This window comes from Mus caroli, unplaced genomic scaffold (assembly GCF_978045245.1).
Source record: "Mus caroli unplaced genomic scaffold, Mus_caroli_1 scaffold_4, whole genome shotgun sequence".
In the NCBI taxonomy this organism is placed as follows: Eukaryota; Metazoa; Chordata; class Mammalia; order Rodentia; family Muridae; genus Mus; species Mus caroli.
In genome coordinates, this window is record NW_028227259.1 from 127,740,253 (window position 1) to 127,765,950 (window position 25,698).

The 25,698-nt window shown below is 47.4% G+C and overlaps 1 protein-coding gene across 1 annotated transcript; it reads right to left on the minus strand.

Annotated features, from left to right (window-relative positions):
- Positions 1 to 24,947, minus strand: Vps33a (VPS33A core subunit of CORVET and HOPS complexes). Its single transcript, XM_021163156.3, has 13 exons — positions 24,813 to 24,947; positions 23,393 to 23,458; positions 22,798 to 22,925; positions 21,253 to 21,439; positions 17,232 to 17,348; positions 15,783 to 15,957; positions 12,501 to 12,697; positions 9,612 to 9,738; positions 7,336 to 7,403; positions 6,055 to 6,192; positions 4,741 to 4,878; positions 2,718 to 2,886; positions 1 to 2,120 (listed from the first exon to the last, which is right to left on the minus strand). Exons 1-13 carry the CDS (start codon positions 24,912 to 24,914, stop codon positions 1,939 to 1,941), a joined length of 1,794 nt encoding a protein of 597 aa, XP_021018815.1. The 5' UTR covers positions 24,915 to 24,947; the 3' UTR covers positions 1 to 1,938.
- Between the last annotated feature and the right edge of the window lie 751 nt (positions 24,948 to 25,698).

The window sequence follows — 25,698 nt, forward strand, 5'->3', positions numbered from 1 at the left end:
TAGCATCTACATAGACGTCTTTAATCAGGACAGGCAGTGCAGCAGAATGGTCCTCAGACTCAGGACAAGTCCAGACATGGGGTAAACAAACCACCCTGTCTAAGAATAAGCCTTCCGTTCCCACAGCCTTTCTCAGAGCACGCTCTTAAGAGACAAAGGCAGCTTTGAGTACTAAGGGGACTTACATCACAGGGAATAATGTATGATACCACCACTTTGTGTGTGAATACAGAGGAAGCAAGTGTGTGGTTTTTCAAAAAGGTCTTCTGCTGGGTACATTTTTAGGAGTTGACCTTGCTATGCTCTGAGAAAGCAAACATAGACTCAGAAACAAATGCAGACACATGAGACTCCAACTGAGTATCTGTTCACTGGACAACACCCACACCAAGGAGACGTGGACAGGCTTGCCCTGAATCCCTAGAGTGGAAAACACTGAGGACAAGGTGGATTGAGTCCCTGGCAGCTGAGACTACCCATTGCTGGGGCTCGAAGGTAAAACTAGTCTCCCTGGAGTAACAAGAATCTGAGAAGGGGTTTTCTAAGTCAGGAATGATTTCCCATTTGGGAATGCGCCCCACACCGCCTGACACTCTCAATACTGAATATCAAGGCTGAACTAACGCCACGAGAAGCAAACATCATCTTTGCCATCCTTTATTCCTAGGTTTTTTTCTTTTAAATACTCTTTCTTTTAAATGCAGTGTATTGTTCCTGACTCTACATGAGAAAAGCAAGAAGAAAATATTAACCATAGAAACTGCACCTGGGCTAGGACCAGGACTGGCTGAAACAGGCTAGCTTTTCTGGAGACTTGAGTGATGACAGGAAAGCCATCAATGTGGTCCCCAACTTGGTGCTCTTAACTCCTTCAGATGCTGAGATGATCAGGAGGCCATGCCTGCTCCTGCTTCCGGCCGTGCTCTACCCTGAGCACTGGTGACACTTGTCCCTTGTGACTGACACTGACCGCAGTGCACTGACCACCTGAGTATTTTCAGGGAAAGGGGATGTGCAGAGTTGAGTACAGCCAGAGGGCTAGAGAGCTGTGTGTGGCAGTTACCACAGAGACAGAGCTTCATGATATTGAAAGAACTGAAGAACTGCCCACGGAGGACATGGAGGAAAACGGAAGTCCCGGCAGGAGCGCCTACACTGGTGAGTCCAGGAGTTACCAACATGCACACTAAGAAGTGTCTTTGGACGGTTAGCTGGAAGAGGCTGCCTGGCGTCAGCTCACTCTTTATCAGTTCCTTCCGGGCAGAGACCTGCTCAGTCATGGCTAACGCAGAGAGCAGAAATATCATTATGCCAAGAAGCCCCTTCGAACCTCTCAGTTGTTCAGAAGGAAACAAAGCTCACCTTAGGAATAACTCGGTAGAGACTGGAGACACAAATGTGCTCTGCAGGAAAGCACACACACTGGACAATGCTGGCTTCCGAGTCAACAGAGAATCACGGTCCTGGGCATGGGACGTCTTCTAGAATATGCCACTGTGGATCAGTGGTCAGAATTCTGATTCTCCTTTTGACTTCATCCCCTCAGCTCTGCTTTTAATGTCTGTGCAGTCATGTGGCTGCCAGGGCTATCAGACCCATAGTCTTAGCCATTTCCAGAAAATGAAGACTTGAGGCTTAAAAATTCTGAAACAGGATCTCCTTTATTTCTGGAAGGGAGAGCTTTGGCCTGGAACTCACTATGGAGCCCAGGTTGTCCTCAAGCTTGCAGCAATCCTCCTGCCTCTGTCTCTTATGCCCAGCTCATCATCCCTTCATCCAGGTTGCTCGTCCCTTCTTTAGGATTAAGAGCATAGAGAGGAGCAGGAAGGAACATGTGCCCACTGCTTCCGTCTTCCTGCTCCTGGCCTTACATCCTTTGGCAACACGTCCACAGAGGCAGCTCATTGTGTGGTGACCTGTCGTGTCTCCTCTGATACTCTAGAAAGGCTTTTCCATGAGAGCTTCTATCCAGCTGTTTCCATTCATCAGTTTAGTGGTCGCAATGACATACTCGGTGCCTCCATCTTCCAGCTGGGACAGAAAGCGCAGGGCGGCTATTTCTGCAAAGGTGACGCCCCCGAGGAAAAATACCAGTGTGACTCTGTTTTCTCCTGGCTGGCCTAAAATGTCAACATTTCAGAATCAAATACATATAATACTGCTGCCTCGCAAACATTTTTTTTTTTCATTTAGAAGTACATAAAAGGGCTGGAGAAATGGCTCAGTGGCTGAGAATGTATATTGTTCTTGCAGAGGAGCTGAATTTAATTTCCCAGCACCCACAACAGGTACCTCACGATGCCTGTAACTCAGCTACAGCAGATGCCTCTGACCTCTTGGGTACACGCCTACACATGGATACACACACACACATGCCTGTACATGGATACACACATATGTACGCACGCACGCACGCACGCACACACACAAATCATAAAAATATCCTTAAAACCAGAAAGGATAAAAAGGTCAAGTACATCTCAGTGCAGCCAGCTCATTTGAGGCCTGGAATGCCAAGTGTGATCTTAACACCCTGAGTCCTGAGATCTCAGTGCAGAGAGTGTAGGCCACCATGCCTAAGGGCAAAGCTCAGCCCCAGGCTTGTACACTACACTAGCAACCGACTCCACGTTACAAATGTCTTTTACAAAGCAAGTAAGTGCGCAGCATAAGCCACCTGAGCAGCACACTGACTGTGGGTGGACGGTGGAACTTACGTTTCTTCTGCAGCCCAGTGGGCAGTGGCTGCCTTTCTTCAAAGTGGGGCCCTGGGAGAATGCGGAGAACCTCCTCGATGCTCCGCCAGCCTGGCCGGGAAAGGAGCTGAGCCAGTCGCACGCTGAGTGGAGCATAACCGCTGTACACATAGGATATGTCTGTGGGGTTCTGTCAACGGTTAAAGAAGAAGATACAAGACTGAAGTTATATGATGGGAGACAGAAACTCAAAATATGCCTTGCTCTAATCCACCTCTTTACCCTTACCATCCAGGGCTGCACTTTTTCAAGTTTACTTTTATTTAAGGGTACAGAATGGATCTGCTTGCGTGTGTATGCAGCTGCCTGCAGAATCCAGAGGGCGCTGGACTGACAGGAGCTTGTGGACCACATGACATGAATGCTGGAAACCAAGCTTGCATCCCCTGGAGGCGCAGCAGATGCTCTCAGTCACCAAGCCTTCTCTCTAGCCTGGCATCACTTTCTTCATTTGTTTGGTTGAAACAGAATCTCACTATGGAGTTTAGGTCAGTCTCAAACTTATGATGCTCCTGCCCTGGCTTTTGGAGTGCTGGGATGACAGGTGTGCACTTGGGAGACTGAGACTGAAGGATCAGGAATTCAAGGTCACTTGCTACGTCAGGAGTTGGAGGCTAGCCTTGGCTACAGTGAGTAAGACTCACCCCATCCTCTGCTACACACATAGGAAAGTATGTTTAGTATGTGTGAAGCCTGGGTTTAATTTCCTAGACCAATAAACAAACAAACAAACAAACAAACACCCTCACTATGTAGCAATTAAAAAGAATCAGGATGGGGCACCAGGACAGCTCTTAGGAGCCCTTGCTGAGCAGTAGGTGGGTTTGAGGGGAGGAAGACCAGACTAGTGATGAGCTAACACACTGACTACGTAACATACGTACTTAGCAGCATCACACTAGTGGATGGAAAGCCAAGAGAAGTGCTGCAGACCAGGAACACAGCCCAAGAGTAATTAGACGCCTCCTGGAAGGACTAAAACCTGGCCACACGGGTGGCCTCTGTGAGCAACAGGGTAGCTGTGGCAGGAGCTGCTCACCTTCCTGGAGCACAGCTAGCTGGTTTGCGTATGCTAGATGTTCCTCATGTCCCCACGCTTCTCCCAGGGGCCTGTGCCAGCACTCACATGACTTGTGTTTGGGCTGGGCAATGGGAGGTCCCATGGACAACTGGAGAATGGAGAGCAGCATGGGGCTTGTCTTGTCTAGCCCTGGCCTCTGGTCTGTGACACACACGGAGGCCAGAAGCCCTCAGGTGTACAGTTCTCTCTGGTTCATGACAAGCTTCTCTAATAACTCCTATTATCTGTCCTTCAGGCCTCAGCTGGTGTGAAGGTTGTTAATTGCAGAGTGGGTCTCTGAGCATGACTGATTCCATCAACTGAGGTGGGAAGACCAGGCCCTGTTCCTGTGGGAAGGGTTCCTTGGCTAATAAGTGTGAAGACAGAGATGTGCGTGCTAACACGCCCTTGAGGGTGCATCATCTCTCTGTTCCCGGTTGGGTGGGATAGGCCTGGCTTCCTCGAGCCCCCACTGCCACGGCTTCTCAGCTATGATGAACTGTGGGCTGGAATTGAGTGACAACAGTTGGAGAGCGCTCCACACCGACTTACCTATTGCTAGTCCGCTCTGCTCACATCTTTATTAATCTCAAACTACCCAAGCTGAGTGCACTCTGTCTGCTGCTGAGTGCCTGATGGATACAACACACATGCACTGCTTCGCAGAAGCACAGAGATGGTTTTTAGAAAGCAAAGAGCTGGAAAGATGGCTAAAGGAGTAAGGGGGCTGCCAAGCCTGGCAGGCTGAGTTCAAGCCCCAGAGCTGACACGGGAGAAGGAAGGAACCAACACCTGCAAGTTTCACACACACGCACACACCAAAATAATGTGAAAAGGCACACAGGACGTGGGGCAGATGGACAGATTAAGGTGTGTTTGCTGTAGCAGTGAACTAGCCGGATGGAATGCAGGAACACATCTCACTTGTTCATTGACATCGTCCATCCAGAGGCGCAGTGTTTTCCGGATTGTTGGGTAATTGTTTCTGCCCCCTGTCTGAGCCTTGAGCAGGCCGGCCTTCTCCAGGTTGTTCAAGGTCAGTATGTGCTCATAGCCGTAGGTCTGAAGGAGAAGGCATTTGGCAGAGATGTTAGGTCAGGAAAAGGGCTCCTGCAGATGTCCAAAGAGGAGCACTCCAACAAATCAATGTGGTTTGTACCCCAGGGCTCCTAAGCAAGGTCAGGCCCTGAGTGTGGAGAGCGCAGTGGACCCGGCAGAGGGTACTCACGCTGAGACTCTTGCCCACCCGTATTAACCTGTGCTGTTTCAAACCTGATTTAAGATTTTTATTTAAATTTACTTACATTAAAGAAATCATATCTCTATATAGTACATACTTAGCTCTCAGAGGCCTATGCGCACTGGTATGACCTTAAGAACAAAGATAGTTAATAACAAAATATTGTACTAGAATTTTATTTCTGTTTTTAAAAAGAAACAAGTATTCGCTGAGCCCCGACAAACCCCTCTCTTAGATGCTTTACAATCCTGAAGTCAGCTACCCTTAGACTGCATGAGGTAGTTATTATTTCATCCATCTGACAGAAATACTGACAACAGTCAGTGAGAACAGGCCTCGGTCTGCATTCAGCCATGCCAACCTTGAAGCACACACTGATTCTGAAGTCTGTGCACACAAACATCTTATGCACAAAAGTAAATGGGTGTCAGAAAGAAGGGAACCAAACTGTGGGGCCGGGTGCATCTGAGGCTGGGAAAGGCTGGCTAGTCCATGTCCTCCTCACTCCCGGAATCCTATGAAAACATCTGTCATTTGTGTAACTCAAAAAGATGAAAACAAAATGGATAAAACCTAACCAGATACTGAGCAGTGACTGGTAACAGCGAACAAACACTGCCTGAGGCATTCAAATGGGAGCATTGTCTCTCAGACAGGGTCTCAGTGAACAACTCGCAGAGACCTGCCTGCTTCGCCTGCCAAGTGCACGTGTGTGGCATGCTGCCAAGTTACGACAAATTTTAGTTTTGTTTTTATTGTTGTTCAAGACGGGGTTTCTCTGTGCAGGCCCAGTTGTCTTGGAACTTGCTCTGTAGACCAGGCTGGCCTGAAACTTACAGAGATCCTCCTGCCTCTGCCTCCTGAGTGCTTGGATTAAAGGAGTGTGACACCACCTCCCGGCCAGACAGGTTTTAAAGACAAAACAAGATTCACAGTAAACCCCAGCTGTGGAAAGGATAGCTCCCTTCTCAGCAAAGAGGCCGCCTCGGGTTTACTACCTGGAGGATCTCCCTTCTGTAATAGTCCAGCACCTTCTGCTTGAGCCCGCTGTTGCACACAGACTGGAGGCAGACCAGTCTCAGCACCTTGATGAGTGGATGCTTTTGGGCAATGCAGTCCTCGATGTAACTGTTGACCTGGCAATGAAATAGGAACAGACTCACTAGTCCATCTGCTGTCTCTGCTATTTCCCCCAAGGCTATGTGGGAGAATGGCTCACTTTCTCATTTCCTACCTGCTGAGTTTTGTCCCCCTCGTCACTATGCCCCCAACCCGACACACACCATTATGAAGTGGCAATGACACTGAGGGCAACCAAATGGCCTGCCCAGACTCATCTACCTCTTAGACAACCAGCTCAGTGGCTGCCAAGTGTCTGGGCTTTATTTGACTTGGCTTACCTAAAACATACCATTGATTTACCTTGCATAAAATGATAGGAATGCTGTTTAAAAATAGAAACCTTTGCAAAATGAACAATTAACTTAAAAAAAAAAAGATTTATTGTATGTATGTGAGTACATTATAGCTGTCTTCAGACACACCAGAAGAGGGCACTGGATCCCATTACAGATGGTCATAAGCCATTATGTGGTTGCTAGGAATTGAACTCAGCACCTCTGGTACAGAAGTCGGTACTCTTAACCACTGAGCCATCTCTCCAGCCCCAATTAACTATTTTTAATAGTGATGTACTTTTGAAGAAATTACCTAACAGATTAAACAAACAAACAAACAAAGATGCAAGTTACCTGGGGTCCTGTGTTTTGAGATAGGGTCTCCTGTAACCCAGGTTGGCCTCAAACTTGCTATGTAGCCAAAGCTAGCCTTAAATGCTTCCATCTCTCAAGTGCTAGGATTGCAAACATATAACACCCAGCTGGTTGGCATGTGTGTGTGTGTGTATGTTTATTTTGGAGGGAGTACTGGGTCTGAACCCAAGATTTCTTGGTATGTCAGAAAGGTGCTCTCTTATCAATAACCTACACTCCCAATCCACACACACACACAGTGCATACATGGAAACCAAAACAATGGCTTGAGGTCCAGATGAGATGACGCTCCCCCTACAGTCTGAGCACGCAGGAGGCAGAGACAAGAGGACCTCTAAGTTCAAAACCAGACTGATTTATGTATCAAGTTCTAGGCCAGCCAGGGCTCCATGGTGAATTTCTGTCTCAACAACAACACAGACAACAACACCACAATGGACGACCAATTACCTGGCTCCAATCTTATGGCGATGAACGTCAGCTCTGCTGTAGAATGGCCCCACATACCTTATCAGTGTCTATCCCGGACATGAACTCCTGCTCCACTGTCAACTTATCAAAGAAGTCTTCAGAAGCTAAAATGTAACCACAAGTGTCTGACTTAGAAACTCAACAGGGTCAGTTGACATGAGCGCCATGCTTCCATTCGTGGGCAGGAGTAGGAAACAAGGCACACAAACCCTAAAGGTAGAGACTCGGGAACAAGCAGGCAGCACCAGAGCACTGAGTGCTCGCTCCACCCGCATGCTGCTCCTTCCGGGTCAGGACTTGATGGGAACCCCCACTTCCCCAGAGGACGGCCTCATGTCAACTGGTTCCCACCTTTGTCACCAGGAGACAAAGGACTAACTTTCCAACACTGAACTAAGAGTCCAAGCATACTCCTGACACTTGGTACTGAGCAAGCGCCCCAGCTTCTACGTCCCTGAGTCAAATGGACTCACATTTAGGTTAATATGCATCCTGTGAGGCTCTTTGTGACAATTCTGTAAGAAGTTTTCATTCTTCTCTTTTTTTTTTTTTTTTTTGTTTTTGGTTTTGGTTTTTCGAGACAGGGTTTCTCTGTGTAGCCCTGGCTGTCCTGGAACTCACTTTGTAGACCAGGCTGGACTCGAACTCAGAAATCCACCTGCCTCTGCCTCCCAAGTGCTGAGATTAAAGGCGTGCACAACAACCGATTTTTTTTTTTTTAAAGACAGGATCTCATAGCGTAGCCCAGGCTGCCCTTGAATTCATAGCAATCCTTGTCTTTTGACTTCCCAATTAAGTGTGTGTGTGTGCTCGAGAATATGAATACCCAGGAAACCCATACAAGGTCTTCAGATCCCCTGGAGATGAAGTTAAAGGTTAAAGTGTTGAGAAAGCAGTCCTTACTTATAACATTGAACCATCTCTCCAGAATGGCTCCTGGCTTTCTGTCTGGTTTGTGTATTTTGTTTTCGAGGTGGTTCGTGCTCAGATAAGGTTTCTCTGTGTAGCCCTGGCTAGCCTGAATGCTCTATGTAGACTAGGCTGCCATCAAACTCAGAGATCCACCTCTGCCTCCTGACCACTGGGGTTAAAGGTGTGGCCACCATATTCAGTTTAGTTTGTTTCTGGGGAAAGGTTTAATGTAGCCTGCCCAGACTGGCCCTGAATTCATGCTATATGACGATGAACTTGGGATCCTCTGACCTTCAATGGCCCAGCACTGGTACTACAGACACATGCTGCCTGCCACATGAGGTAAGCCCTCTACTGTCCGAGCTTTTTCCCCCAGTACATTTTCTTCTTTGAGTCTCACAATGTAGCTCAAGCTGTCCTTGAACTTAGGGTTTTTCTGCCTCCATCTCCCAAATGCTATCTAGTATATACAAGTGCTTCGCATGGTTCTCAAGGGGACCAAAACTAGTCTAGAGTCCCAATAAAATCTCAGAACATCACATGGTTTTAATTAAATAATCCTTCACATTGAAAAACATTACTAGCTGGGTGGGGGGGGGGGGTGGCGCATGCCTTTAATCCCAGCACTTGGGAGGCAGAGGCAGGTGGATTTCTGATTTCAAGGCCAGCTTGGTCTACAGAGTGAGTTCCAGGACAGCCAGGGCTACACAGAGGAACCCTGTCTCGAAAAAACAAAACAAAACAACAACAACAAGAAAAAAGACAAAAAGAAAAACCTTACTAAAGCCCACGAACTGTTTCCTATCTTTACCGGGAACCTTCGGGACGAGTGCTTCTCTGTTATTCTAGATAGCTTACCTGAAGATGAATTTGTCAACTGAGTTAATCACAATGTAACATTTTTACAAGATTTAGCTGTTATTCCTGTGTCCCTAGTGTGTCTGTTTGGCCATGTGCCTGTGAGTGCAGGTGCCCTCAGAGGTCAGTGGGATCCCCTGGTTAGAGGCAGCTGTGAGCTACCTGCTGCTGCAGCTGAACCAGAGTCTGCTGAGAGAACAGCAAGTGCTCTTAACCACCAGGCTCTTTCTTCCCGCTGGGCACAGGTTCCTGTTAACATTCACACACTTGTCACCCCATCACTAGGGAGGTACAGGTAAGGGGATCAGGAGTTCATGCCAGACCTGGCTGTACATCAAGTCCACGAGCCCCTACCTAATGAAATCCACACACTTACTGCACTGGGACCCATGCACGAGGCTAGAATGGAACCAGCTGGGGGCGATTTGGGGATCAAGCACTTGTGTCACAGGTGGTCTGATCCCGAACACCAAAACAATAAAATACATACAAAAAACACAGCTGACCTGCCCACTGTCAGAACTACAACAAAAGATACTTACTGGTGACGTCTTTGATTAACTCTGCAATTGAGGTGTGGTTGGCAAGCGATCCCCTGGCTGCCTGCATGTGGGGTAGCTGGGACACGAACTGCTTGATCTCCCCGACTGTCTTAGCGTTGTGTCGCTCCTGGAACAGAACAGGCAGCAGGGCGGTGAGGCAGGGGAGCATCTCACAGGGTGTTTCACCAGCACCATCATGAGGGGGGAACGTAAATCAAGCTAAACCCAGCTCTAAAATCACAGACAGGAGAAAAGGAAGTACGGTACCCACAGGATGGAAGGAGAGAACTCCTGCAATGCTCTTTCATCTCCATGCATGCACACACACACACATGCATGCACACACAAATATGCATGAATGTATGTATATATATATAAATACACACACACACATATATACGTATGTATGTGTTTTTACAAGTACGTAAGTATAAAAAAAAAAAAAAGATAAAGGCACCCCTGGAAGCTGACGGTGTGTGTGTGTGTGTGTGTGTGTGTGTGTGTGTGTGTGTGAGTGTATGTGTGGTAGGAAGACCTAGAGTACAAGGCCAGTGTGGGCTCTACAGTAAGATCCTGTCACAGAGACAAAACAACAAACTAAACCCCACCAGGCTTGGGGTTGGAAGGCTCAGCAGGGAAGAACGTTGCTGTACATGCCCAAGCATTGGGTACAAGGCCAGCCCTGTGCAGGGTGGAGACAGGAGGATCTAGGATGGGGTTCAGTGAGACCCCTGTATCAAGGGAATGAGGATGAATGATGGCAGGACACTGACTGCTCTCTCTCTTACACACACACACACACACACACACTGCTCTCTCTCTCGCTCTCTCTCTCTCTCTTACACACACACACACACACACACACACATACACACACAGCTCTAAGATCTAAACATTTCAGTTCCGTGCAGAGGGGCCAATAGTTAGCAGAAAGTGTCTCCGTCAGGCACGACCTTGGGAAGACAGACGGACCAGAAGTTGAAAGGCATCCTCAGCCAGGAGACCATTTCAAAAATCAGCACTGAGCAAAAGTTTCCATGGAACTGAAACTAATCCCATGTGGCACGGAACATCAACAGTGAATCCAGCCCGTGCACAAAGTGAACCAACCCCGCTTACTGATGAGAACTTATTTTTTTGGAGGGGTTGGGGGTGAGACAGGGTTTCTCTGTGTAGCCCTGGGTGTCCTGGAACTTGCTCTGTAGATCAGGTGGACCTTGAACTCAAAGATCTGCCTCCAAGTGCCAGGATTAAAGGAGTGCGCCACCACTGCTGCTGCCACCACCTGATGGGCACGTTGCAATAATGTAACCAAGAAGTGTCTTCAGAAATATGGAGTTAATTATACAGATAGAATCCCTAAGAAAGATAATATTTACAACCACAGATAGAACAACAAATACATAAAAGGCAGTTTTTAAAAAACTCTTCCAATTTCTTTTTTTTGTTTGTTTTTTTTTTTTTGGTTTTTCGAGACAGGGTTCCTCTGTATAGCCCTGGCTGTCCTAGAACTCACTCTGTAGACCAGGCTGGCCTCAAACTCAGAAATCTGCCAGTCTCTGCCTCCCAAGTGCTGGGATTAAAGGCGTGAGTCACCACTGCCCGGCCCAATTTCTATCTCTAGATCCTAAACAGTCATTTTCTAAGTCTATAGAATCCCCACATTTCAAAACCAGCTCAACAAGAATAAACCGGCTAAAGACAGGAGGAGGCAGGAGGGTGATAATGAAGCTCTGGGCGGCTGGGGATTTTGATCTCATTATCATATCACACTTGTGGGGCTCCCCTGCCACTGCCTTGCTGGCCAGGTCTCAGCAGTTCACCATGGCTGCACCGTACCACAGGAGGGCTATCTCTAGTACAGCGGGTGTTCTCTCAGGGGAGGAGAGCAGGACTTAAGATCACAGGGACTTGTTTATGAGAACAACACTCATGCCCTCACACCCCTACAAACAGGAACACTTAGGACAGCACAGTCATTACAGGCCTGAGAAAAAGTCTAAAATCCAAGAAACCCTTGCTGGTGACGTAGCTCAGAGGTAGAGCATGGTCTAGCATAGTCAAGACTCTGAGCTCAATACCCAGTGCCAGAAAAATAACAAATTTCTTAAAAATAAAAGAAGGAAAACCTTGGGTCCCCCTTGAATCTGCAGTATTAAAATGAGACAGGTATAGCCCAATTTTACAAAAAAAAGATTTATTTCTAATTATGTGTTCGTGTGTGTGTGTGTGGGGGGTTATCTTTGTGTGGATTTGTCTGTGTGGTTCAGGTACCAGAGAAGGCCGAAGGGGGCCTCAGATTCTCTGGAACTGTGAGTACAGGGAACTGAACCCTGGCGCTCTGCCAGGGCAGCTCTCAGCCGCTGAGCCCCACGCCAGCCCTCATGACAGCCCTCGGCAAGCTGTTTAAACTGCTGATCACAGTTCAGAGAGGACCAAGGAAATGAACACGGGGGTCACAAAACATTGGTTTCTGAACATGCACTCTCCAAAACTTAACTATTATGTAGGAAGGGGCAGTCTAGTATTCACAATTATAAAATCAAAATATCACTCCACTCTGAAAACAAAACTAAAGAAAAACCACTGGAGATGCCCTAGGCCCAGATCCTCAAACAGTCAACCAAGGTTTCATTCTTTACAAGTCAGCATGCATGGGCGCCTCCCTAGGGTGCAAATTTGCTGTCTTTAATAGTTGGTGAAATTATAAGCGCATTAAGGAATTGTTTTCAATAAGGGTCCTTATGCTTTCTTAGTTGGGTTTATACCTGATTACATACTAAACATCTCAGGCAAAATAGAAGTCTGAGCCGCAAAGCTCCTGCAGCGTGGCCAGGAGCACCGTCCCCTCAGCGTCCCCGGGCAGGGTGGAAGCCAGGCGTGCCTCACCTCGAACGCTGCAGAGATGATCTTCGCCTTCTTGCTGAGCACAGAGCCAACAGCGTTGAAGTTCTTGTCCCGGATCTCGGCGTAGAGCTCCTCTGCGGAGTTGAGCTGAAGTTTCTTGGCCTCCGTGGGAAGGTCCTTCCCGCCGCCGCCGCCCTGCTTCTTGGGTGCAAACTTCTCTGGAGGCAACTTCACATAACCTGGAGTTGGAGCACACGCTTGAGCAGTTACAGGAAGACCCCAGACTCAAATGCCTGGGCACAAAATGCCCACCGCAGAACAGCAGTTTGTTTCCCACCGGCCACAAGCCAGTCAGTGACCCGTGACTTCTGAGAGCGTTAGAAGACAAAGGCACTCAGCTCTGGGTTTTTACCTTCCATGGCCCACGCTCAGGCATGGCGGCTCTGCAGCACCCATTCCACAGCTCTAATTGTCATTATGGACAGACAGAGAAACCACCACAACAGTGAGTTTCTAAAAGGGAATCTCACTGGCATGGAGATGGCCCAGGTGAACCCTCGCACTCAGGAGAACTTCTGTGAGTTTGGGACCGGCCTGAACCATGTAGCAGCAAAGAAGATAGAAAATGCTAGAGTGTTCACAGTAAGTAATGAAAGGTCGTAGAGTTTTTTAGAAGAAAATAATTACTTTTATGTGTATGGATGTTTTGGCTGTGTGTGTGTTTGCATGCCATGTGCATGTGGTACCCAAGGAGACCAGAAGAGGACACTAGATGCCCCGGGACTGGAGTTATAGACAGTTATGAGTTACCATGGGGGTGCTAGTAACCAAACCCAGGTCCTACAAGAGCAGCCAGTGCTCTTAACCACTGAGCCATTTCTCCACCCCCAAGGCTGGGGCTTTTAAAAATGGAACTTTTGTTTTAGTTTTACACACTCACACACTCACACACACACACACACACACACACACACACACACACACTCACTCACCTAAGAGAAAGGATCAGAAGCTTTGCCCCTGGGGTCAAGTTCACCCAGTTTGGTTTTGGTCAGGGAGATTGAACTAAGAGCCTCCACACTTCTTGCTTCTGTAGATAAAAGTTTTATTGGCACAGGTGCTCATTCTTTACTCTGCATGGCAGAGTCTGGAGATTCTAGCTACAGTGTAACCAGTCCCCACCCTGGTCTAGAATAAATGCCAAGTTCTGCCAGCTCTCCAGTTCCTCTACAAGGGAGCCGCAGGCCTCGCCTCCCACCTCTGCTCCTGAAAACAACTCAGCACCTCCACCAAGACGTCCTCAAGCGGCGCTGATGAATTCCGAAGGTAATGCGAACATGGACCAAGCTTCTTACAATGTTAAACAAATTCTATACTTTAAAAAAAACAATTATGGGGGGGGGGCTGGTGAGATGGCTCAGCAGGGTAAGAGCATTGGCTGCTCTTCCAAAGGTTCTGAGTTTAAATCCCAGCAACCACATGGTGGCTCACAACCACCCATAATGAGATATGATGCTCTCTTCTGGTGTGTCTGAAGACAGCTACAGTGTACTTACATACTGCTGTGTAGCAGCCGCAGCAGGCATGGACCATCTGGCCAGGCAGAGTCGGCGGTGTGGCCATCAGATGATCACACTGATCTAGCCTTAGACCCACAAGACAAGTCAGCATTCTTTTTCAGCTGTGCTGACTTGTACGGAGGAAGCTTTCTCAGTAACCGCTGGGCGGGCGGGGTATGGTGGTGACCATATACAGTCTAACTTCCAGCACTTGGGAGCTAAACCACGAAGACCAGAGTTCATGGCCAGCCTGGGCTAGACAGCAACACTTTGTATCAAAAGGATAAAAAAATCAGGGCCCAGTGAGAGGCCAGTGGGTAAAGGTGCTTGTCACCAAGCCCGATGACCTGAGTGCAGTCCCCAGGGCCCACATGGTGGAAGGAGAGAATCAACTCCTGAAAGCTGTCCTCTGACCTCCATATAGTCATGGTAGGTGCCCACACACATGCACACGCGCACACACACACACAATAAATTAAAAAATGTAGAGAAAACTTTAAATAAGGTAAGTATAATCAAAATATATTAGATACATGTATGAAATTGTCAAAGAAGAAATGAAGAATATTTTTTAAAGATAATAAATAAGGTAGGTGTTGTGGCATACACCTTTAATCTCAGTTCTGCTGAGATTAATCTCCACACAGTGAGACTCGGTCTCAAAATACATACATACATACATACATACACACACACACACACACACACACACACACATACACACACACACACATACATACATACACACACATACATACATACACACATACACACATACATACACACACACACACATACATACATACACACACACATACATACATACACACATACATACATACACACACACACATACACACACACACACACATACATACACACATACATACACACACACACACATACACACACACACAAGATAAAACGGTGGCTAAAGAGCAAGGTGGAGCATAGCTTCTCCAGAGGCCTCGCCCTTTCAGCCATGTCCCTCTCCTGAGTGCTATTTCGTCATGTAATCCTGCCCATCAACGACACACAATGAGATAACCGCAGCATATAATGGGGACACACTGTCCATATAGTCTCCCAGGCTCCACATTTGCCACTTCAGTGGCTCCACAGGATGTGTGATGCTCTCAAGCATTTGGGCTAAACACAGCCCTCCCTCATCCTCTCTGGAATGATGATTCCTCAAGGGACATTCCTGGGATCGTTGCCGGAATTAATAACTTTATATGCTGCCAACTTGCTTCCAAAAAACATTATTTTCTTTTTTAACTTACTCTCTCCTCTCAAACCATCAATAGGTATTGGACTTTAGCTGATCAGCAGAGGCGCACACCTTTAATCCCAGTACTCAGAGGCAGAGGCAGGCAGATCTCTGAGTTCGAGGTCAGCCTGGTCTACAGAGTGAGCTCCAGGACAGCCAGGGCTACACAGAGAAGGAAAGAAGAAAAAGAGAAAAGAAACTGGATCTTTAGTTAGGTGTGGTAACTCAAACCTTAATGTAACCACACCATTAGGGAGGCAAAGGCCAGCCTGAGCTATATGGTAAATTCCATGTGAGCTTGGGCTATGAACGCCCTGTTTCAAAACACAAGGGGCAGAGGGTTGAGGGGAGGAAAAGAAGAAAAATAGAATCCCCTGACCTTTACATTTAAACAACACTCGAGAAGGAACCGTAAAGCCACAGCCTGCACACAACGGATACTTTTATCCTAACAGCAATAGCAGCTGTTATCCTAATAGATGTCAGCTCACTCACTGTTCTGAATGCCGTAAATCTCATCGATGAGGCCTTCATACGTGAGCTGGGAGGCGAGTGGCGTCAGGAGATCCACGTTGCGATCAAGCAGCAAGAGGTTATCAAACACGGGGAACACTGAGTTCTGGCTTCCCGTGAACTCCCTCTTCATCCTGACCATCATATTGGCCACTTGCTGGAAACAAAACATGTGATCAGGTGGAGAATCCTGGGACCTAGCAGAGTTTAAGGCTCTGCTACAGAGAAAACAGTACTCCAAAGGTGAAAAACAGAAAAGCAGCTCGGGCCAGACTGATAATGAAATAAACGGCTAACAGAAAGTACCTACAGTTAACCACCATCCATCTCAGAGCCAACAGTGGCCACCCCGCCCCAGTCACAACCGACGCCTGCTACACGGGATGGTTATGCTCTACAATCTCTAAAGATGGTGCAATAAACAGCGCCGATCCAGTGTTCCCAAGAGCTACACAGGTACCTATGAGCCTCTGCTCATAGCGTGTGTTCATCATTCATTCATCCATTCATGTATAAGATTAAGTTATTTTTAGGGCAGGAGAGATGGTTTAGTAGTTAAGAGCACTTACTGTTCTTGCAAGGAGCCTAGGTTCAGTCCCCAGCCCCCACCTCCAGTAGCTGACAACTGAATGTAAGTCCAGTTATAAGGAACCCAGTACACACTCTCTGCCCTCCGTGGTACCTGCACATAAACTCACAAGATGCATAGAAATAAAAGAAATGTAAAGATTTAATGGCTTTTTATTTACATGAACACATCTGTCTGGAGGTGACTTTGTGCATATGAGTGCAGTGGCCAACTTGGTTTTAAGAGGGCATCATATGCCTGAGTCTGGAATTATAGGTGGTTGTTGCTGGACGTGGGAGCTGAGAACTGAACTTGGGTTCTCTGGAAGAGCAGGAAGTGTTCTTAATCACTGAGCCATCTCTCCAGCCCCTGGTCACAGCTTTTGTCCACAGGTCAATACTAAACCTTGTGTTTTGTTTTACTGAAGGCTGGGCTGTGGTGGCGCACACCTTTGATCCCAGCACTCAAGAGGCAGAGGCGGCAAATCTCTAAGTTTGAGACCAGTCTGGTATATGAAAGAAGTTCCAGGGTAGCTAGGGCTATACAGGGAAACTATGTCTCAAAAAACCATTCATTCATACAGGACTCACAGCCAAGAGCTCTGTGACTCTGGCCCCGATGAAACTTACCCAGGCCACATTACACATCTACGCCATGATCAGAATACATTTAAAAGGCAAAGCCACCAAACAAGTGCACAGATATGAACAGCCTGTCTCTAAGCAGACTATGCCCTCCAACACAGAAGCAGGGGTAACAGGGTCACAGCTTGCGTGCACATGAAGTAAAGGGATTGGCTGTGTCTCTCAAGGTCACCCTTTGACCCCTATTTTGGATAAAGCCAGAAGACAGAGGGTTCTTACCCGAGCACACTCTCCTTTCCCAAAGATCTGAGGGATAGTTCCATACAGCGCCTGCAGGGTCATCAGCCCCTTGGCTGCGTGGTACAGGCTAGTCTGGTCGCCTTCCAGGTAGCACTCCTGTGGAGACAAATCCGGCTTCTGTGGACCACCACCACCACCACCAGCTGTTTTACAATCACCATCCATTTACAAGTCAAAATGGTGGCTGGGACAGGAGTCCTGGGCCATCTCAGAACTCAGGAGGAGAGGCAAGGAGATCTGTATGTGCAAGGCCAGCCTGGTCTACACAGCATTTCAAGCCAGCCAAGGATACATAGTGAAACCTTGTCTCAAAGAAAAAGAAAAGAAAAAAGGGTACCTTTTGTCCCAACACCCCACTGCTATTACCTTAGGGTCTCTTCAGTATCCAAAGCCATGAGCAGGATGGCAGTGAGGGCCCAGGGGCTGAGGAAGGGGGAGGTGAAGACCAGCAGAGTGGGCTGTCTCAGCAAACACACCACAGGGGTTTATGCTGCACACTGGACGCCTGGCCCCTGACTCGTCTAGGACTGGTGTTTATAGCTCTTTCCCAGCACAACAGCCCGGGACAAGGATGCTACGAGACACATGTTTTGGAATCCTTCCAAAGGAGAGGATGACAAGCCATGGCCCACTCCATCTTAAAAAGCTGTATTACTACAAAGACTCTCCTTCTATAATGCTAGCTTTCAAAAAGATTTCCAAGCTAATGTGAGGGGTTTATTTTCTTTTGTTTTTCAAGACAAAGTTTTTCTGTGTAGCCCTGGCTATCTTGGAACTCATTCTGTAGACCATGCTGGCCTCAAACTCAGATCCGCCTGCCTCTGCCTCCCAAGTGCTGGGATTAAAGGAGTTTGCTGTCAAACCTGGCATGATAGATTTCTTTTTGACTCTTGTTTTGGTAGTTCTGGGAATCAAACCCAGGGCCTCGAGCACACTGTTCCACTTCTGAGCGACACCCTCAGCAACAACAGATCTAAGCCTGAACGGCAGTCATCCTGGCCACTCGCTGGAAACAGAGCTTGGGATCGGCTGGGGCCTCGTCCACCAGCACAGTCGGTGAGGGAGTCCTACACAGCAACGGCCCACTCCTTCCACAGGGAGTCCATCCCACGTGGCACTTCAAGCTACAAGGACATTTTAGGATGAATGCTACTACTCATTAATATTTAAAAGCTCTTATTTTGGGCCCCAAACTCACTCACCCACACAACAGAAGCCCTTATAGTATTTACTAGGTTGGCTGCCTTTAGATACTCTGGTTTTTAATTATTAAAATGAACATGCTAACACTATGAGCTGGCACTGAACACTCAGTAGGGTGAGCCGAGGCTCACATTCAGTTCAGAACTGGGGTTGGCGTTAACTTCAGGCACACCTCTCAGTTCTAAAACCCAGGGCACAGAGAGAGAATATTGTATGTGCTACGAGTGAGGGCTACAGAAAGCCTGTCTAAAAAAGAAATTAAGAAATTAAAGCAGTTCTTTTTTGAGGCAGGGTTTCTCTGTGTAACCCTGGCTATCCTGGAACTCACTCTGTAGACCAGGCTGGCCTTGAACTTAGAAATCCACCTGCCTCTGCCTACCAAGTGCTGGGATTAAAGGCGTGTGCCACCACGCCTAGCTTTCAAACAGTTCTTAAAAACCCAGTAAAACAAAAGAATCACAGAGAGACTGACAGACAGAGAGAGCATAAAGAGATCTTTATGACTTCTACAAAAAGGTCTGAGACTCGGGGAAAATGGCCTCTTCATCACTCTGTGGCCTTCTAATTAAAAAAAAATGTACTATGTAAATGACTTACATTTACAAAATGGGGGGGGGGGCAGTCAGGGCAGGGTTGAGACAGGGTTTCACTATGAACTCCTGGCTCTCCTGGAATTCACTATACAGACCAGGCAAAGAGGTCCGCACGTATCTGTCTCCTGACTATTGAGATCAAAAGCATGTACCGTTGTGCTCAGCCATTACTGTTGTAATTATATTTCATTTGATATTTGCTTGTTTATTTTATTTTTCGAGGTTTCCCTACGGTGGTCAGGCTGGCCTCACCCTTCAAATTACTCTCTCTAGGCTTCCCAAGTGGTGGAACCGTAGGTGTTTAACTGAAGACTCTGGAGGGGTAAATTTGGTACTGGAGAGACTTCTCAGTGGTTAAGAGGACTGGAGCTTTTCTAGAGGACCTGGGTTCAATTCCCAACACCCACACAGCAGCTCACAATTGTGTGTAACTCTGACCCCTCTTCTGGTCTCTGTGGACACCAGAAACACTTGTGTACACATAGACATGCAAAAACACTTATGCACACATAGACATGTAGAAACACTTATGCACACACAGACATGCAGAAACACGTGTGCACACATAGACATGTAGAAACACTTATGCACACATAGACATGCAGAAACACGTGTGCACACAAAGACATGTAGAAACACTTATGCACACACAGACATGCAGAAACACGAGTGCAGACATAGACATGCAGAAACACGTGTGCACACACAGACATGTAGAAACACGTGTGCACACACAGACATGCAGAAACACGTGTGCACACACAGACATGCAGAAACACTTGTGCACACACAGACATGCAGAAACACGTGTGCACACACAGACATGCAGAAACACGTGTGCACACACAGACATGCAGAAACACTTATGCACACACAGACATGCAGAAACACTTGTGCACACACAGACATGCAGAAACACGTGTGCACACACAGACATGCAGAAACACTTGTGATGCATATACACACATGCAGACAAAATACCATAGCACATAAAATAGCAACCACAAAAAGAATAAAAAACAAACAAAATCCTTAAAAATAAAAAAATAAAAAGGAGTGACTTTTACAGCATTTAGATGACATTAAAGCTAACGTATTATATAAAGAACTCCTGGAAAACAAAACATGGGGGCTAGCCATGTGTAGTTAACAGACATCTGTACTTCCAGACTGAATATTAGAAACAGGAGGATCAGGAGTTCAAGGCTAGCCTGGGCTACGTGAGACCTTGTCCTAAAATAGCAAAATAGATTCTGATTCAAATAGACTGTACCTGTGAATAAATATTAAGCAAGATATTAAAAACAAACAAACAAACAAACAAACAAACAAACAAACACCAATGGGAGCCAGCACGCCCATCATCTGAGCACTTAGGAAGCTGAGGTGGAGAGCGGCAAGAAAGGCCACCACAGACTACAGAACAAGGCCACACCTTCACAAAGCGGGGCTAGGGTGAGATGGAGCTGTCTGGAAAGCAAACTCAATGGTTGAGAGCTCTTGATGGGTAAGTGAAGTACCAGGGTTCAAATGCACTCGCAAACGCACACATTCACACACACACACACGCACTTGCACATTCACACACGCGCACACTCACGCGCACATTCACACACACACACGCACTTGCACATTCACACACAGACACGCACATTCACACACACAGGGACATTCACACGCACATGCACGCTCACACACACACACATGCACACATGAGCACGTATACACACACAAGTGTGGGTGAACAGGCACTTGTGTAACCCCAGAGCTGGGGAATTAGATGAGAGGGTGTTGGGTGTCTGAAGCTGTTGGCCACCCTGTCTCAAGGGAATAAGGCGGAGAGTGACATCTCGGGACGTCCTCTTTTGCACACACACATGACATATAGACAAAAAGAGAAGAGACAGAGAAAGAGGAGAACTGGGCAGAAAACCATGAGCAAGCAATTTAGCAAAGAGAACACATCTGACAGGAGCACACACGAGCCTCCCCTCCACACAGCACAGATGTGGGCCTCCCCTCCACACAGCACAGACACGATTGGAAGCAGCAGTGTGACACATCCAGCAGTGAACCCAACAACATCGAAGTCTGCGGCCCAGCACTCGGGAGGCAGAGGCAGGTGCATCTCTGAGTTCCAGACTAGGCAGGTCCACACAGTGAGAACACATAAAAGTTTGATGTTAAGGAAATGTCAAACTTACTTTGAAAGCCCCCTCTGACTCCATGGATAAGAGGTCCCCATCAAATGGAATGAGATCCAAACTGTATTCTTCTCGATGAATAAAGGATCCCAAAACTCCCAGGTCCTTCAGCCGTTGCTCACACAGTAGGCTCCGGCGAGGCACAAACAAAATATGGAAATCCCTGGCAGGGCCACGCCTGTCCTCACTGCAAAGGAAGTGACCATGATTAGCTTATATGCTGCTTAGAGTCTCAGGTTGCTTTTCTTAGCACCCCTAAGACCTGGCAGGTACCAAACACACACTGCTTACGGAAACACATAAAGGCAGACTCTCAAGGGGCACAGGGATGGCTCAGAGGTTAGGAGCACTAGCTGCCCTGCCAGAGGATACCAGTTTGGTTCTCAGCACCCACATGGCAACTGACAACTGTCTAAATTCCAGTTCCAGGGAATCCAGCGCCCTCTTCTGGCCTCCAAAGGCACCACAGCACATATACATATATTCAGGCAAATGCTCAGACACATAAAACAAAACAAAACAACAGAAAAGCCAGACACTCATACCCAAATTGTTAACAAAACTGATTCCAGATACACACACACACACATACACAAAACCAGATCTTATAACAGCACACCTGTGTTTTTGAAAACAAATGCCTCTTTAACCAAACCAGTTTAACACAATGGTCTTGTATTAAAATGAGAACCCCCGTTCCCTAGTCTCCTTGTTTGTGAACTTCCAAGAACAGCCACACACAGTTGAGGTTTTCAGGGGCCCCATCAACCAACTGTACCAGAGGGCTTCCTTTATAGAGTGGATTCCACATTCACTTCCTTGATTCCACAGTTCTTGTTTGCTTATGAAATTCAAGCCCATTACAGCAGTTTGAAAACAGTAGCCACCGGAGGTTTCTGTGTGGTGTTTTTAAAGGCAGGGTTCTCTCTGCTGACCCAGGTTGGAAGTTTGAGCCATCCTCAGAGAGTGAAGTTCTGTCCCTCAAGCACTCAGAACACTGCCACGTGTCTTCCATCCTACTCCTAACGTTTTGCCTTGTCTGGTCCCACTCTTCCAAACGATGGCCGTCCAACACTCTGACAAGAGGGTGAATGAAGGTACTCGGATCATGAAAGTCTTTATAGGCCGGGCGTGGTGGCGCACGCCTTTAATTCCAGCACTCGGGAGGCAGAGGCAGGCGGATTTCTGAGTTCGAGGCCAGCCTGGTCTACAAAGTGAGTGCCAGGACAGCCAGGGCTACACAGAGAAACCCTGTCTCGAAAAACCAAAAAAAAAAAAGAAAGTCTTTATAAAGACAACTGGGCAGGAAGAGTTCAGCAGCAAGGGAAGGCGCCTATGCCAAGCCTAATGACCTGCGTCCAATCCCTGGGACGTCCTTGGGAGGACAGAACTCATTCCTACCAGTCGTCTTCTTACCTCCACACAGGCACCCACCATTCCTCCAAAATAAATAAAGAGATAAACAAACAAACAAATAAATGTAAAACAAACAAACAAACAACTTTTAAAGCCCAACGTCTTTTACACCACAAAACTCTGAGGTACCTGAGTACATTCTCAGCAATTATGTCCATCAACTCTAGCCTGGGTCTGACCAAAAAAATGATATTCTTCACATCAGCTGCCGGCAAACGACTTCCTTTAAGTGTGAACATTTTTTCCACTTCATGTTCCTAGGGAAGCACACACAGAAGACACACAGTAAGAACCCTGAGCTCTGTCTCTCTCAGCTCTGTAAGTAATTCAGAGTCCTAACCAAACACATGAAGGACCAAGCTGAAAGATAGAGCCGTTGTTTCTGCATCCGCAGGCCAACCATTCGACACAGCATACCAGCCAAGGCTCTGCGGCAGTCACACAAGACAGTGCTTGTGCACACAATGGTTTTGTTTCTGGTTTGTTTTTTTTTTCCCTGTTGCATGCTGGACATCAATTTCGGCATGTCATGCATACCAGGTAAGCACACTACCACTGAGCAGCAGCACCCTCTAGGCTGAATGTTAATCGTGTATTAATACCAGTGTTTGTTCAGCTCAGATAGCTTTGCAAGTGATTATTCAGGAAGATATGTTAGAATCCCATTACCCGTACTAGGCTAGATTAATTATTAATTCTTGGATACATCTCCTATGCATATTACCTTTAGTAGTGAGTACTGTGCGATCAGTCCAAATGGTCCTGTTAAGTACTCATCCCACACTATTGCCTGTAAGAGGGAAGAAGCACTCAGAAATTCCACCAACAGCAACAGAAAAGCCAGTTATAACCAGTAAGAATATAATTTTATAAGGTTTAATATTTTCCCTGCCCCACCCCCACTTTAATTATGTCTAGTTATATGTGTCTGTGCCTGGGTATGTGCAGGTGGGTGCAGTTCCCCTCAGAGACCAGACCCACCAAATTTCCAAGGATCTGGGGTTACAAGTGGTTGTCTGTAGGTGCCAGCAACTGATCAGGGCTCCTCTGGAAGAGCTACACTCCCTCTTCACCTCTAAGCCACCTTTCTAGAACATTCTTCTAAAAGTTAGAGTTAGGATTTTTAAAGGCTCTGGTCACATTATAGCCTAAGGGTTGAAAAAAACCTTCCCCAAAGGGGGAAATTTCATGATACTGGCATCAGAGATCCCTGCTTCCTCCAGGAGAAACACTTTGTAAACCTGGTCCACACAATCTATTATATCTGATTTCGACATCAATTTCAGTTTAATACTGCCCCCTGTGATTTAATAATCTGCCTTTTTGACTCAATGGCAGCAAGCAATCACCTTAGTTGGAGCTATGTTTCCAAAACGGATTCTTTTTTGGGGGAGGGGGTGAGGAGGGTGGAGGTTCTTGGTTTTTTCGAGACAGGGTTTCTCTGTGTAGCCCTGGCTGTCCTGGAACTCACTCTGTAGACCAGGCTGGCCTCGAACTCAGAAATCCGCCTGCCTCTGCTTCCCCAAGTGCTGGGGCTAAAGGCGTACACCACCACTGCCCAGCCCAAAACTGATTCTTTGAGCATCTGTTTTGTTTTTTTCTTCAGATTAGAACTTCCCATTCCCTGTAGAGGGATGGGGAATGATTAATAAATCTCAGAATAGAGGGGGAAAAAATACTTAAAAGAAAACCTCACAGCATGGCTCATGCCTGTAGTGCCAGAGGCGAGAGAAAGGAGTGCTGGCAGGAACAGTCTATATCGCCAGGAACAGGCTCAAAAATAAAATGGAGAGCCGATCCCAGCACTCAGAGGCAGTGACAGGTGGATCTCAGTGAGTTCGAGGGCTACACAGCGTTACCCTGTCTCAAACACAGAGAGGAAAAAAGGAAGAAAGGAAATTCTATGAAGTCCCCGATCTAGACAAAACGATCCATGTTGAAGTTACGAAGTGACAGCTCGTCTTTCACAAGCTGTGTGCCGAGGGCTGTGGGCGTGCGTGCTTCCAGGCTGGAAAGGACAACAGTCTCGCAGGTCGGGGAGCTCCCGGCCAGAGGCTGTCACTGAGCGGGCGACCTGATCGCCCCCAGGGCCTCGCACAGTCCCGCCCAGCCAAGCCTGGCGGCGCCGGGGCCCCGTCCCTCACCTTGCTCCCAGCGCACTTGTCCAGGAACTCGCGCAGCTCCCGACGCACCGCCTCGCGCAGCACGTTCAGGTTCACTCGCCCGTAGGACAGGTGCGCCGCCATCTTGCCCCGGCACCCGCATTTCCCCAGACGCCGCCTGTGTCACGTGACGGGACGTTCACGTGATCCGAGTCCCTGAGGCTTGTTGAATGCGAAAGGCGGAGTCTAGCTAGCAGTGATGCGCCTTCAAGATCCTAGTGCGCATGCGAGGAGGCGTCCCCTCCCCTCCCCTTTCTGAAGTATTTCCCTACCGTGCCTAAGAATGGTGAGCAGTGAAAATTGACTTTGTTTGTTTGTTTGTGTGTTTTCGAGACAGGGTTTCTCTGTATAGCCCTGGCTGTCCTGGAACTCACTCTGTAGAACAGGCTGGCCTCGAACTCAGAAATCCTCCTGCCTCCTAAGTGCTGGGATTAAAGACGTGAGCCACCATCGCCGGGTCTTAAGGATGGAATTTAGATGTTATTTGTCGCGTTTAAAAGCACCATCCTTCTCTCTTCACAGCTAGAATACTGGTGTAAAATGGCGATTGAGGCCAAACTACAAAATGCACCTTACTACACCCAGTAAGTGGTTCAATCGCAGAGCAGGCTTATCTCTGCAAGTTCAAGGCCAGCCTGGTAAACATAGCGAGCTCCAGGACAACCAGGGCTACACAGTGAGACCTGTCTCCACATAAACAAACAATAAATGGACTGGAGAGATGGTTCAGCAGTTAAGAGCATCTGCTGCTCTCCCATAGACCAGGTAGGTTCCCAGGATCCACAGGATAGGTGACCATCTGTAACTCCAGTTCCAGGGTGTTGTGTTTTATAAAACAAGAAAAAGAAGCCAGGGATATGCTTGATAG